This window comes from Bombus fervidus, chromosome 7, assembly GCF_041682495.2.
Source record: "Bombus fervidus isolate BK054 chromosome 7, iyBomFerv1, whole genome shotgun sequence".
NCBI classification, from domain to species: domain Eukaryota; kingdom Metazoa; phylum Arthropoda; class Insecta; order Hymenoptera; family Apidae; genus Bombus; species Bombus fervidus.
The window spans coordinates 16881181-16897490 of NC_091523.1; the positions used below are offsets into that span (position 1 = coordinate 16881181).

The window sequence follows — 16310 nt, forward strand, 5'->3', positions numbered from 1 at the left end:
CGGTCGTATATTGTAATCGTTTTTCTAATTTAATTGTACAAAACAATACAATATTCTAAATAAATACTTGATTCAAATTAATAAAAATATGGCATTAAATTTATAATTAGGAACTTATAATATAAATATAATATATTTTAAATCTAATAAAAAATGAATCCGGAATTTATTAATAATTAAACCTAATATGTGCATTGATTCGAAATATATTTCGAAAGTTTTATATTTCGTTTTAAAATTCGGTATTAATGAATATTTTGGTTAAATATTTGAGAATATTAACGTAAAAATAAAATGCAATATATTTTGAAAAATAAGGTTTTCGTTTTAATTTGTCAGTATCCCTTGTGTTCTTTAAATAATTTTCATCTTACGATAAATAGATTTGCATCGCATAAATTTTAAGTACGCGCCTAATACTATATTGTTGTTTCCACCAAGCGATTCATGCGTTACCACATCTCTACGATTTCTTACTACCTATAGTTCAGCTAGTACAAAATGGTCGACGTGCCTTGACTGTATGATACAGATTGGTAGATACAACATTTTGTTTCCTCATGAAGGAATTAGATACAATACACTACGTGTAATATTAATGGATTTATAAAGGTTATTGCATTTCAGGTGTGTATTATTTTTAATGTTAAGTGATATCTTTCAATAAGCAAAGTAATTAAGTCGAGCGTTCACCTGTCAATACGGCTTCTTTTGGCAGCAAAGTGTGTACGTCGCCCTTATCAGAGTGTGAAAGACTGCATATATAATTGATGTTTCCCAACTCATAATAAGTTTAAAATATATCGTAATTGTGTTGTACTTTTTATTTGCGAACTTTTTCATTAACTGTATAAATATTCTCGAATTTATATGCTTTTATGAAATGTTTTCGAAACGATAAACTTAATGTAACGCTATTTATAATATTTACAAATGTTTCAGTATCCGCTTTCGGAAAAATTAAATAATCATCTAATCGTCGGAAATAAAAGAGATGGAAAAACGACAGGAAATATTGGCTCCGTTTTCTTCTGGTAAGTTGCTACTGATACAAAGACACGAGTAATTTCTCTCTGTCTGTCAATATTATATACATTTATTGATACCATCATTGTATGCAATAAAATATTAAAAGAAGGAACATAATATTTCTTAGAGAGTTGATATCCTGTCTATATTTTATTTACTAAAGCCTTTCTTTCTTCTGTAAAAAGTATAAATGTTTATTGTTAATATTTCATACAAATATTATATGTAAATATTAGATATGTATAACTTTTTATGTATTTGTTATAGAATATATATTCCAATATTGTTTCAATGTTATTGACTTAATATACAAATACAGTTATGTATATTAATTCAAAGTAGAATTAACGTGTAGTATAGATGTGTGTCTTGTTTTCATAACTTTTTAAAATTCACTGTTTTTATTAAAATGCTATTAATTCTCTTTAGTCTTCATTTGTGACTTTAAATTGAATAAATATTATATTATACATATGCAATTTTGTTTAACAATCTGTTATTACTATGGTTTTGTTTAATAATTAAAAATGAATTTCTATTGTATCAACTATAACTTTTTGTTTAAATTAATATTTTAGTTGTAATACATTTTCTAAAATAACAATTTTCTAGAGAAACTCGTCATTTGTTATATTTATAGGATGAGAATATATGTATGTATATTTAATTTTCACATGATTGGATTCAATGCTTCCATGAGTATAAAATTGATACAATACTGATATTCTAAAATTATACATTCTATCAATACTTCAAAATATAGAAGTGTAATAGAAAATATTTGAAATAAGTTATAGTTAAGCATAGCTAAATCATAATTTCGAAATTTATGTATAATATTTTTATTAATAAAAATATAAAAATTAAAACAAATTTAAATGATAATTTTTATATTAAAATTATTTAGCGTTTAAAAAATATTAAACATGTAAAAAATTTAAAAATATGGTCAAATAATTAATTCGTCGTTATTCGGATTAAATAATAATTTAGTTAGTTTAAGATGAGACTCCAAACAAATGCAATTTAGATCTAAAAATATTTTGATTAAAATAATAACTCTAATAACTCTTGTAAACGATATTTAATCGCGAGATATGAATTATGAATACGGAAACAAAAGATAAAATTATTGAAAAGGGTGGTAATAAAAGTATTAGGTTGAAGGTTGGAGGTCGGTTAAGGATCGGGGGTGCATGGAGGTGGGGTGGCACGCGCGGACCAACGGATCAATTCGCGCTTGGGAGCTACGGGGAAAAGCAACAGTGTGTCTACCCCTTGCTTCCCGGAAAAGTACTTGATACGATTTAATCTCTTTTATTTATTCGTGATACTAGGATGACAATAAACAGTTCATCAAATCAATATGTAGGTACAATAGAATATGTTAATTGATTGAATATTTTCATTAGGAGTGTCATTATCCGGGTGATTCATGTGATCAACATCTATATTAGATTCTCTTTTTTGATAAAATTGAACATGTAAATGTTCGATCAAATGTAATAAGAAAACTGGTTTTATCAGTAGAAGTGATAAGATCAAGATAATAGTCTTACATTTATTTATTACCAATTAACGTTAAATCGATGTAATAAGATATACTTGTTTCCGAATTGTGACATTTGACAGACGACCTTGGATTGTCTGTGATCGATATTAATGTAATAAAATATAACTACTGTTTTCAATTAAGTTCGTTTCGATGAAAGAATTGAACAAATTGTTCGTATTGATGTTCACACGTTTATAAAATTAAAAATACAAATATGTACCATACAACAATTTGACCTGGTTTTCATTGAATATATCTTTATACATTACTGACATGAGAGCGGGAGGCTGGTGCAATTGTCACGAGCGGGTCCCCTATTTGTTCTCTTTGCAGTCAATAGACGCGAGGACATTTGGATATCGGTTTTCTCATATCTCGATGCAGTTCATGAAGTGCGATATTCCTTGTTGCAGTACCGTCATTTTCGTGAAAGAGTATTATCTTACAATCTAATTTTTGAGTAATTTATATTGTTCCATACAATAACGTATTGTTATTACTTAAACTGATCACTGAATGTGTTTAAATAATAATTATTTTGTTATATTTCATCTCTGTATTGTATAGCCATAAATGATAAAAAAAGATTTGTTTTTAATATGCTTATAGATGAGTGTCCAAATAGTGGGGAGGATAGCGAAGAAGATGTAATAACTGATTATTTGGGATCATCGCATTCTGATTGCGATCGTATACCTATTATTAATGGAGATCTTGGCAGTTTAAATTTACATGGAAATATAATTACTGAGACCGGCTACACCAAAGAAAATACGGAAAAAACGGCTATTACAATGTCTGAAGGGACTGAAAGAGATGAACAGCAACAGCAGCACTCACTGCTTACACTTGGCACTAATAGTCAAGCTCAGACTAATCCGTTGGTACCAATTATTAGTGTCACACCTCATTCACCTGGTCTTGCTAAAAACTACCCAGTTTTAGGTAAATATTTTTGATTTTTGATTTATGTAACTCCATGCATTACATTTCGTTGATCTCAGTATCACTTGACATTACAAAATTTTATGTGCTTTTGTGGCTAACAATTCGTTCACCTCCTTGCAGAGGACAACTTGCAGCATCTGCATGAAATCCATGATTGTATTCAGCGTATGAGAGATCTGACGCTGAGCAACTGGGGATATAATCATCGCACATCTCACAATGATGTACCTCAACGGTTAACTTCATCATGTCCTTCCCTATGTCCTTTCATTTCACCCGAAATTGCACCACGCTCAAGCAATAATGATACAGGATCTGATCCTGATCTCCTTGCTAACTGTTCCACCAACAGCTCTCCCACACATTTTCCATCAGTAGGTCCTCGTTCACAGAATGCACAAGGTATAGACAGAAGACGCAGCTGGACTGACTTGGAAGACACTCGATGTGGGCGTCGCAGATATTCTGGGCAAAATCATCTACAAGCACAAAACATGGTTAATATTGTCTGATACGTTTTTAAAGAAATACATTATTCATTGTACACTTGTGGCATGAGTTTAATTGCTTCATTGCTTTTTTTAATTTATTTTGTTAAAGCTTTTGACTATTCTTTTCATTATCATATTCATTGTATAACCATTACAATTACAGCGACAACGCAGTATTAGTTTAAGCAGTTTAGACAGTGAAATGGAAATAGAATTACACGGAAAATCTTGTACCAGGCCTGTAGGGGTTGCTAGTCGAGCATGCAGATCGCAAGCAAGTACTCATTCTCTCAATGAAGCTGATCTTGTACAGGTAATGGATGCTCATATTGAGAAGTTTCTTATATGTTTAATTTGTAATGAAATACATTACAAATTTTTCTTTAACAGAGCGAATATCAGAAGATAGTTACAAAACGATTCAAAGGTAGTCAAAGATTAGCAGACAGCAGTGGTTTAATGCCTGGTCTTACAGGTTCTCGTTTACCTCTTCAGAAATCTATTTCAACGCCTTCAATTGTTACGCCTCAAGTTAATGCTCACTTGGCAGAAACTGGAACTAGAACAACACCGTCACTTACAGCGTAAGCTAAATAAAAATATTTCTAGATTGTACAGCTAGATCAGTACTGATGCGAATTTGTAAACTATTGTATTGTCTTTTAGTGCATTTAAGAAATAACAATAATATTTTTTGTAATAAAATTATTAGCGTAAGTCTTATATTTTGAAATATCATTGAAGTATATTAATAATATTTTGATTTTATTTTTAGTTTTGTATTAATTTCATCAATTTTTAACAACTGCTTATAAATACTTCATGTTTTATGATCTAGCTTGCAATCTTTTTAAGATATTATATACAAGTAGCATATAAAGTAACACATATTTTATGTACATATGAAGTATAAGATATGTGTATACATATATTTCTTTTAACTTAAGTAATTTTTAAATTAATAGTAAAAACAAATTGCATGGTTATTAATACGTTTATAAAAGATTTCAAAATTTGCCTACATTTAAGAATGCTTGCATCTTGTAGATGAAAGTATTTTAGCATGGTTGCACCATTTATTGCTATACTTAAGCAATTTTCAATTTTTTAAGACTAAATCGCACCTATATTAAAGTCAAAATTTTACTTCATCCTCAGAATATAAGTTTGATTCCTAAAATTATTTCAAAAATTTTTATCTCACGTTGAATAATCTAAGTAATCGTTAAATAATCATTTAAATGATATTCTGTATACTCTGTTTAACTTTGCATCTTTGTGGCACTATTATCTCGGTGGAAAACCACGCGAGAATATCTGATTTGCATCTTTTACACAATAGTCGCATATTTTGTGTTTGTACTTGATAATTTCCTACCATCCTGCATGGTACAGCCGACGTGAAAGAAACGAAAAGGGTAGTGGAAGTGAAACTGAAACTGAGGATCTTCACACTCCAAACAGCCATGAATTCCACGAAGACAGAGAAGGCACTCCAAATGCTCAGATATCCTTTGATGAGTTACTGACGGAGTGAGTATTATACATTTTCAGTTTTTCACATATATATAAGGTGTGTGGTAACAGATAGTAAACAATTTAAGGGGTGCTTCTATTGTACGAGACAAAAGAACAAGACGTACGAGACAAGAGAAGACTATAACATTTGCTATCATAAATAATGCATTTTATTAAGAAAGATCATAGATTGAACATAGAACTTGCCTACTCACAAAAATCCATAAGAGAATATCAATCTACCCTATGGAATTTCCAAGTAGAAAAGACTATCATCTCCTCTAATTCACGAATTTGTATGATTACAAAAGAGATACATTACGTGCACGACTTTTTTATTCTGCATTTTCGTCTTATTTTAGTTTGTCTTAGCAGTTATTTATCATTTGTTACCAAACACTTTATATAGTATATTCTGCTAACAAGGCACAAGGAAAAGAATAACTGGTTTGTATCAGCTTTATCATTAATTATTTTTTTCTTATATCGTATATACATGATAATCAGATTATAATACTATTTGGATTTTTCTATGTGTATTTTACTGTTTCATTGAAATGCTCAGTAATGTACGTATTTAGTCATAACTTATCATTTATTTTTATAGTAATCACTAGTGTAAATACACTATAGTACTGCTTGTAAATATTTATTGCTAATTATTTTCATACTATACCGTTTTATATTGTAAATTATTTCAATTAATTACATTTATACATATATTAATTATAATATGTAGATATAATAAATAAATATATGTACATTTATTTTTAGCGGAGCTGTATATGACGATCATCAATCAGAAAAAACTAGAAGAAAACGAGGTTCTATCTTTTTTCGTAAAAAAAAGGTATTAAAATTACGATATAGAAGATTCAAGTATATAGTTAAAATATAATTCTAAAAATTACAATGAAATTGCAGGATAAGAGTTCCATCAAATCTACATCAAGCATATCCACAACTTCGAATAGTTATAATGTTAAAAGAGGATCTACCGCATCGTTACCCCTACCAGCGTCCTCTGGAAGTGGAAGGTAAATAACTTTTATTATTAGAATTATAGATTTCTTGCATTGGATCTGCGTATCTGTGGTTCAAGATTCGCACGCAATTGGCATGACTAGGCCTAAACTCGGAGTTTATTATAAACTCTTCTTATTTTCAACAGAAGTACAGGAGAACTTCTAGCATCCGAATTATTAAGGAGGCATGGTTGTTTAGATGAGAAAATTTTCGAATATCGGAGAATCAAATTTCTAACAGAGAATAGACCTTCGGATATTAGAGGATTCTACTGTATTGTATAACTTAAAGAATACATACACATATTTGCGCTCAGCAAAAAACTTGCAACTTTTTTTACTTTTCTTTGCTCATTAGATTTTTATAAAAATATATCATCTGAGGGAAGTAATTAAACTTCGTTAATTGCCACTTATCAATTGATAGCTTAATATAGTTAATTGCCAAAAAAATTTTGATATGTCAATATTTATATATATTTAAAACTTCTGTTAATCTATTATATTTCACATTTTACTCTGAGAAGTCTCTCTTACTGAATTTCTACATTTTGTATGAAAAACAAATAGAATAGGATAAATGCTAGAGGAAGTATTGTACTTATTATAACTGCTTATTATTCAGAAGCTTTGGCTGGCACAGAAGCTTATTATTTCTAATTAATTTTGCAATTTAACCAAATAGTATGGCAAGCTTTAGCGTGTTTATCCTCGCGTCTCTAACATTAATTGATAAAAACATTTGCATATACATGTTAATTAACATACAAATTTCTATACCCAAACTTCTTCGGATATTGATTTTACAAGTTCAACATAAATTATAGATACGATACTAACGAAAAATGGTAGTTTTTACAATTCGAAAAGGGTATACACAATCTTTTTAAAAATGCATATCTATATGTTCTATATTGTATTAAAGTAATACAATTTCGAAGAGGTAATGTTTACCTATAAAAGAGCGTGTATTATCAAGTGATATATAAAAGCTGAGAAACGTAATAGAGTAAGAAAACTGAAGAAGGAAGGGAAACAAAAGGCAAAATAAGGTTGCCCTAATGCAGTGTGTGCTTTTTCCTTCCCCCGTGCATTCCCTCTCGTGCAACGACAAACCGATCGATTGTTCGACGATTAAAGGGAAATTAACAGCAAGAAAGCCGTGACAAGCTACAGTCCTTGGCGGCGAGTTGCTACTAAGCTCGGAGTCAAGTAAGTCTCAGAAGTCTGATGTGTTCCTCCTATTCTGTCGAAGCGTTCGTACGTTTCTGTTCGTATATTAAATCCTACACAGTAGTAGGATGACCCGCGTCTATCGTTTCTCGATTCTTTTCTTGCACACATTGTTTAAAAGGCAATTGAATTGCCTCTTTGTGTTGTATGGACAGAGACATCACCTTGCCCCTGCCTATGCTTCTGATATGCTTGCTTCTATCATTTCTAATTATTCAATGATATATTTTGTGTATACATCTCTTTGTAACTTCATCCAATCATTATAATATAAACATACAATTATTAAATAACTAAGTAATTTCTTTATCGAGCATCATCAAGAATGAACATCTAGTACTCTCGTGCTTTCAATTAATATAAATTTCTTTATTACCCTGCACTTTGACTTTCCCTCCATAGTATGAACTTGTAGCTTTATTTACAATCTACATTCAGCATTGTTCACTCATAAAACTTTTGTAGAAATACATTAATAATAAACATTTTAGGTGTCAAGTTAGGGAAAATTCTATTATTATATACAGATAGGCGAGTTCATGTTAAATTAATTATTTCTTTATGTTAGTAATATGTATTTTCCAAAATAAAATATGATGTAGTGTACGTAAAATCAAAGAAAGAGAGATCTAAGTAATAATTTTGCTAATTTCTAATTTATTTAAAAATATTGTGAAATTTGGAATTTTTGCCTGTTTTCATTAAAATGAGTTACACTCAAAAAATTTTATTTCGGAAACTATTTGCAGAACTTGACGTATTGTAATGTTGAAAATATTATTTAAAACATTCCTATTCTTTTAATTTCTCCGAAAATCGTGTGTTTTTAAATTTAAGAAGATGTAATGAAATGTTCCTCGAAATTTTAGTTAAAGAATAAGTCCTTTCCCCGATGAAGTTTTTGAAAATGTTTAATTGATTCAGCTTCTAAAGACAGTGTGACACGTACACCTTATTTTAGGTAAATGGACTGTATGCTTCGCTATTATGGTCGGTTGTTCGTACTACTCGCATTCCATATTAATTCCATATTAAACCTTTCCTTTAGTATTCAAAGTTTAGCATCGCAACTAAACAAAAAATAAAGTGAATATAGACTACATTTATGTTGAGACATATCATGTGACACAATTCCTCTTTTTTATATTCATTTGAATAACATTAAAGAAACCCTTCGGTAGGTATAACTGACATACGGGACGGGTATGAGACTTGCCACTTTATTTTTATTGGGTTGGCCACTAAATGATTGCGAATTTTGTCAATACCACCTAATGTCAAAATCCGGAATCACTTAGTTGCCAACCTGATAGATCTTATTCAAGAAGTATCTAATTCTTTATATATAATTTATCCGAGTTTTGCAGATACCTGAGATTACGGATTCAAAAGAGTCGAACAGGCTCGGACAAATATCCAAGACATACGAATGAACGGATAGCCTGTCACTCTCAAGCCGATTTAAGTCGATTAAAAGAAAGAAGTCATCCGACTTGGTCGGACATGATCGGTTTTGAATCTCGAAGTTAATAGCTCACGGTTATTCATAAAATTAGAGATACGAATCGGTTCAAATTAGTCCGAAAATATTGGGCTACATGAGAATTCATATCTTGAATATCATCTCGTTACTAGGTTCGGGTACCCGCAGTACTGACCAATTAATATACAAACATCTGTCCCTAACTGATAAATAAACTATCAAAGAATTGTAACATGTTCAAAATATCTGACATCATATTGACCTTATAGATTTGTTTAATTAGAATTGCATTAATAATTTTGTGTCACTATTCCCTTTATTACTTCAAGTTATGATAAATGTGGCACTAGCGTTTAATTTTCAAATTAGCATTAAAATAAAATTGTCTCTTATAATGTATAATTTTAGTTATGGAATACTACAACAAACACAATATTTGTTTCTTTATGATAAAAGCAGTATTTGAAAATATAGACTTATATTTTTCTTTCAGTCAAACAATAAATGAGGAGAAAGATGGAGATGGACAACATCGTGATATATCTAGGTTTGTAGAAACTTGTGTATTATTAAATTTTCTTTATCTTAAAATATCTAATTTATAAGAGCTTTTTGTTTAAAATAATATTGCAGTGGATTAGAAGGATTTGACTTTGGAGATGACGCTTATCAATTCACAGTGGGTGATCTGGAAGGTTTGGATCCTGAATTAGGCCTAGCTAAAGAAGAACCTGATTCTTGGAGTGCTGCCATTGGACATAACGTTGCATTACGATTAGCTGATAACTGTGAACGAAAAGTGAAAAGACAAGAACACATTTATGAATTTGTACTTACGGAAAAACATCACTGTTTAGTACTTCTCGCCATGGAAAGAATTTTTGTGGAAGGTCTGCGACGTCACTTTCGTTTGGGTCAAGCAAATCTGGAACGCATGTTCCCAAGACTACGTGATCTCATTGATATTCATTTACGATTTCTGCAAAAGTTACGTAAGAGGCAAAACGCAAATTCTATTGTTCCTACAATTGCTGATATATTAGTGGATCAATTCTCTGGAGAGAATGCGCAACGTATGAAGAGTGCCTATGGAGAATTCTGTAGCCGTCACAGAGATGCTGTTGAAGCTTATAAGTATTATTTGCGTCATGACCCTCGATTTGCACGATTCGTACGGCAATGTCAGGTAACTATAGTAGAGCATTTATTCTTTTGTTCATTTGCATGTATATATATATATATATATATATATATATATATATATATAATAACACGAAGATGTATATAATTAACGTTTATACAGTCACATCCTTTGCTGAAGAAGAAAGGAATTCCTGAATGCATTTTATTTGTTACTCAACGTTTAACAAAGTATCCACTGCTTGTTGAGCCACTCATAAAAACGGTTATTGCACACGAAGAAGGTGAAGATTTACGCAAAGCCCTGGCTCTTGTTAAAGAAATTTTAGCAAATGTAGATGCATGTGTTGCTGACAAGGAAAGAGAAGATAGAAAATTAGAAATCTATAACAAGTAAAAAGAATTATATATTTTATAAATTATATTTTTAATGCTTTCATACTTATTAATAACATTTCTCTTATTATTATCATTTAGGATTGACGCAAAATCTTTTGCGACATATCGTGGTGCCAAGTTCAAAAAATCAGATATCATGGCATTTAATAGAATCTTAAAATTCGAAGGAACTGCATATTTAATGCAAGGTCGTGGAAAAATGACTGCCATTGTAGTGGTTGTTCTTTCTGACATATTATTTTTCTTGGCTGAGAGAGATCAGAAGTATGCATTTTTTGTGCCTGACAATAAGGCTGGTATAGTATCACTTCAAAAATTACTAGTTCGTGAAAAAGCGGGTCAAGAGTCTAGAGGAATTTATTTAATAAGTAGTAATCCAGCTGAACCTGAGATGTTCGAGTTGAAAATTCAAAAACCGAAAGATAAACAATTATGGATACAAGCAATTAGATCAGCAGTTGAAGCCTGTCCACAAGAATCTGAAAATGAAACTGATATATTAAGTGAAAATAATAATAATAATGAATTAAGAGATACACGTTCCTCTTCTATATCGTTACTTTCTGTTGAAGAAAGACAACGTTTAGTTAAAACTAAAGAGTCACATGTTCTTAAGATAGTCGGTACGTGCGATATTTCATTATTAAATATATATATTTTAATAAAAACGTGAATATGTTATTAAATCATTTTATATTATTATATTGTTATTATTAGGTGAGCTGCGAAAAAAGGATGCAGAACAGGCGTTATTACTCGAAGAGAAAATCAGCTTACAAATGCAACTCTTACATGCTGCTAATATTTGGAGTGGTAACGAAAGTAGTGATAATGAGAAAATAGAAAAAGCTGATAAAGAAATTGCAGATTATACAAGATTAGTTCACAATGAAGGAACGGATACTACACAGTTACGACAAGAGGTTACTATGTTTTATATGTACTACTTTATATATTTTCAAATTAAATTATAACTATAAAGGATATTCACAGATTTCTGTATATACTTTGTAAGCTATTATAATTTATATTATTCAAACTTATGTAACATTTTTATTTCATTTTCAATCATATGCATAGAATAAATTAATCATATGTATAGAAAGTAATTCTTTTTGTAGGTGATTGTTGCTGTACAAGAAGCAACAAAACTTGCTAGCTCATTATCTTTTACTGCGGGTGGTGCTACTCTTTCGAGAAGTTTAAGTTCTGCGGGAGAGCGACATAGTGAGGCCTATGTTCCGTCTGCTCTTTGTGTTCCTCGAAGAGCTGAGACATTTGCGGGTTTTGATCATAACAAGGTAAATATACAATACATATATAGCAGTTAAAATCAATATAATAAAATTATGTTTTTTTTTTAGGAAAAATATCCGTTACGAGAGTCTGCAATTCATTCTGTAATTTCTCTTCCAAAGGTTAGTGAATTTATAAAAGAAGGTCTAGAAGAAAAAGGAACTCAAGATACAGAAATAAATAAAGATCAACAGTGGGCAGCGATTCGTCTGTCTCATCATGTCTATAGGTTGGTCTGTATAATTAGTAATCAGATGACAACAATTGATAGTCTACAGGCTCAATTAGCAGCATGTAAAGAGGGTAGCATGGGCAAATCAAATAATAGACCTAACCCAAATCGCCAATTAGAAGAATTACGTAATTTACAAGACAAGTTAAGTCGAGAGAAAGCAGCGTTTCGCGCCGCATCACAACAAGAACAAAAGCAGCTAGAAGAAGAACGAGCCGAATTGGTAAGACAACGTGAACAATTAGCAGCAGAACAGAGAGATGTTACGCAGCAACGAGATCAGCTATACCGTCGACTCGAGGCATTAGAACGGCAAGGAGTGACAGTAGTTACAGGTTCTGCACCTAGTTCTACAACTATTCACTTATCCCATTTGACGCAAGGAACTGATACCACTGTGCAGACTCGGAAAGCACAGCCGGATGCTAAAAGAATACCATTAAATTTAATTAGTGCTACTAATCAGCAAAAAGTGCAAAGTAATCTTCCAGTCAAGCAACAATTGCCTCTAAAACTTGCTAGTGGAAGCAACAATAATACTAGGCAAGTATAAATATTAGTTTGAAATTATGTGTTTAAATCACAAAATATATTTCATGCATATACATTTTTTATCTAATAAAAAAATATAGAAGTGGAAGTACGAGTAATAATAGTCCAGATCGACATTCACGAACGGGAAGCAGCCCGGCAATCGTAACTGGCTCTACGTATTCTTCGCCAGAATTAGGAAACAATCATGCCGCTACAAGTCAAAGTCATTCCTCAAATCGTTCACTTAGAATTACACGATCTCCTCCGGAATATTCACATCAACAACAGCATCAAAGAACGGAACAGCAGCAACCATTGGAAGAAGAAGTCATTTTTTTCTGACGTTTCTTTCGTTTTGGTCGGAAACATTCTCGATCTTCTCGTCCTGCAACTGGCGAAGCTACCCCGACTTCTACATTAACTCCCTCTCGAAGCCAATCAAAAGATGCTCAACCTAGAAGTCGCGTAAAGTCATTTTGACTTTCAACATTTTCTCGGTAAGACTTACATTATTTTTAACGTTCTCTTCATTATTACTATTATCCTTAATTCTTCCTTGTTCGTATCGTGTTTATGATAAGCTCTTCCTCGACCACTTCTTTTCTTCTTCTTTGCTCCTTCTTCTTCTTACTTGCAGGTATCTTTTTTTCTCTTTTCTTTTCTTAACAATTTTATTAGTGTTGTACATTGAAATGCAACATAGTATGTAAGTGATGCATTTATAGTGTCTATAATAACAGTGTGATTGTCAAAAAGAAAAAAAAAAAAAAGGAATATACTATATTATTCTGAATGAATTGATAAAAGATAGTGTTACTTTTCAACTGCTACTGAGGGCAATAATATCATTTTTATGCAAATTCTCACAGAATCTATCATAAAGGGAGAATAACTATAAAATATGTGAAGAAATAAAGAGATAATGATTAGTGCTCAGAAATATTTGCGAAAAAAAATATGTTGAAATGGCCGGCTTAGTGAAATAGATCAGCCGATCTTGTTAAATTCTTACTCGTTATGTTATTAAGCCGACTGACAGTTTTAGAAACATGATTTTAGATGAATCTTTTAAGCAAATCTGTTGCAGTTTGCTGAAAATGCAAAATAGAGAAAATACATTATATTAGGGTTGCATATACAGACATATATACATGGATGTGTGTATATATATATACTTTTTCATGACATATGTATGACATCACGTGTACGTATGTTGAGAATGAAACTTGCGGAAGTATATCGTGCATATAAATGAAATATTGAATGTACGTTCGTACGTAATAATTTCATTTTGCGGCACGTATACGTGTATATGTATTTGTACATGTATGTGTATGAATGTGTGAGCGCGGTAGCTATTCTTATAACATAACCTTAAAAGTATTTTAATACGTGCTAAAACGACGGGTAAGATCCACTGTTAACAATAATGCATTGCTATTATGTGTGCCAAGCCACAGATCGAAATCGTTAATTATTTGAATTTCATTACATCATTCCTGTAACGGGTATAAATCATTTTTAATTTAATTGAATCGAGAGCAATTCAAGCAATATTTTATATTTGATACTTTTCTTCGAGATTATTCACTGCCATTATCATTAATCTGTAATCGTTTTTTCTTTTCTCCTTTTTTAATAACATATTTATTGCATTATGTAAGATCAGTGATAATTCTTGATCGTTTAAACTATTTTATTTATACTTTATACGAGACTTTTTTCATGAAAAGACTTATTGAGTATTTCGTGAAGATGGAAATGTTCCAGAGAAAGTATTATACAAAGATTGATCATACTGCACGTCTAATTGTAAGATGTTAGATAAAAGGTAATCTTGAAAATGTGGCTGTATAATGTAGATCGTCGTTATAAGGTCAAAAATTGTCTGTTTTGATACGTACGTCTTGTTTAAATTTTGCACGTATTTACCTCAAAAGATGCTGTAGCGTGCAATATGATCGAATAAAAGAACAGCGTCGTCGAGGCACGATGATAAAACACGTGACTAATTAATTTATCTTCGTGAAGAAACTTAAGTAATTCTATCAACTTGTCTCAATCAATCGTGATGACAATAGTTCTTAAAAGTATTTCCATAAGATATAAAGCGTGAGAGAAAAAAAAATATAATTGAATTCTTACAAGTCTATTATTAAAACAATGCCGAGTATATATTAGCTCGCAAATAATATTGTATTAACCTGTTAATAGCCTTCATGGATGGGTGTACGACTTCATTTTAAAAACACTTAACACAAATTAAAATATTCTTAATATCATAATGCTCATTATGAAAAAAACATAGAACATATGCGAAAAGTAAATTCTAACACTGGAATGTAATTCCACGAAATCATTCCAAATAGATACTACAAATTATATATTCTATACATGTATATATATATAATTATATATGTATATATATATATATAATTTAATATATATTAAAGAATGTATTCTTTATACACATTAAGAACGTTGCACCATGTCAAATGTAACTTCATGCTATTAAAGTTTATTGTTATTAAATATTATCCTTATACAATGAAGTCGCACACCATCTTCAGGGTAACGCGAAGAATCAAATTGGGATAACAACTAAGGAGTAGTGCGGCGGCCTACATGCGTCTTGTGGCATCTAAAATATTTGAGGTCACTGGACAGCATAAGTTTAAGAGAGGATATAAAGAATTATTAGTAACGCGGTTTTCCACGTTTTAGTGAATCTTTACGTCCCGGACGCTCATGGGAAGTATTTTTGTACGTTTACTCTGTACCTACTATTTTACTCTAAAACTATATATTACTGTTATCATTGTGATACTCGCAGCTGCGATCGTATTTGGAAACGTTAATATAAAATTACACCTAATAAGTAAACGCGTATTTGTTTTAAGACGCGTTTACTTGGTACATCAGCATTAATTCTCTTAGAGTTTAAAGAATTTTAAACTAAAGGCCGTTATGTCGGTTACATGCTAATATTAATTGTTACTATTGTGTTATTTGCTTGATTACTTCATCAAGATTACCATTTATTCGCGATACACTAAATGCGTCTATTCTATAACAAATGCACGTAAACTCTTATTTTAATAACTCCTTATATTGTAAAATGAAATGATTTTTCCGGAAGGCGATATCTATAGAAATTAATCTGTTACTTGGCAAGAGTAAACAAATATTTACGATATTTTTCTTCCTCTTTCAATTCTATACAAATATATACATACTGATATGTGATTTACATTCCTTAACGTTTATATATATACATATGCTACATTTTTCGATTGATACATGAATCGCCGTTAAATCATTAACCGCATAAAGAAATAATATCTATTTATTATAAATGTACATACAACTGTTATTGTAATAAAGAAAAACGTGAGGGAAATGTACGATTATGTTAATGTTACACGTA

The 16310-nt window shown here is 30.8% G+C and overlaps 1 protein-coding gene across 4 annotated transcripts; it reads left to right on the plus strand.

The window, feature by feature from the left end:
- The first annotated feature begins 491 nt into the window (after positions 1-491).
- On the plus strand, positions 492-16283 carry Cyst (rho guanine nucleotide exchange factor 18 cysts). Of its 4 annotated transcripts, XM_072007505.1 has the most exons (18): positions 492-627; positions 943-1034; positions 3194-3529; positions 3653-4029; positions 4187-4336; positions 4414-4607; positions 5419-5556; positions 6316-6391; positions 6466-6578; positions 7707-7778; positions 9776-9829; positions 9916-10468; positions 10586-10815; positions 10900-11444; positions 11539-11744; positions 11943-12122; positions 12186-12892; positions 12982-16283. In XM_072007505.1, the coding sequence occupies exons 2-18, from the start codon at positions 995-997 to the stop codon at positions 13223-13225; spliced, it is 4215 nt and encodes a 1404-aa protein (XP_071863606.1). In that variant the 5' UTR covers positions 492-627; positions 943-994; the 3' UTR covers positions 13226-16283. The 4 variants fall into 4 exon arrangements, with proteins under 4 accessions (XP_071863606.1, XP_071863607.1, XP_071863608.1 ...); XM_072007506.1 differs by lacking the exon at positions 7707-7778; XM_072007507.1 differs by lacking the exon at positions 5419-5556.
- Positions 16284-16310: the final 27 nt, after the last annotated feature.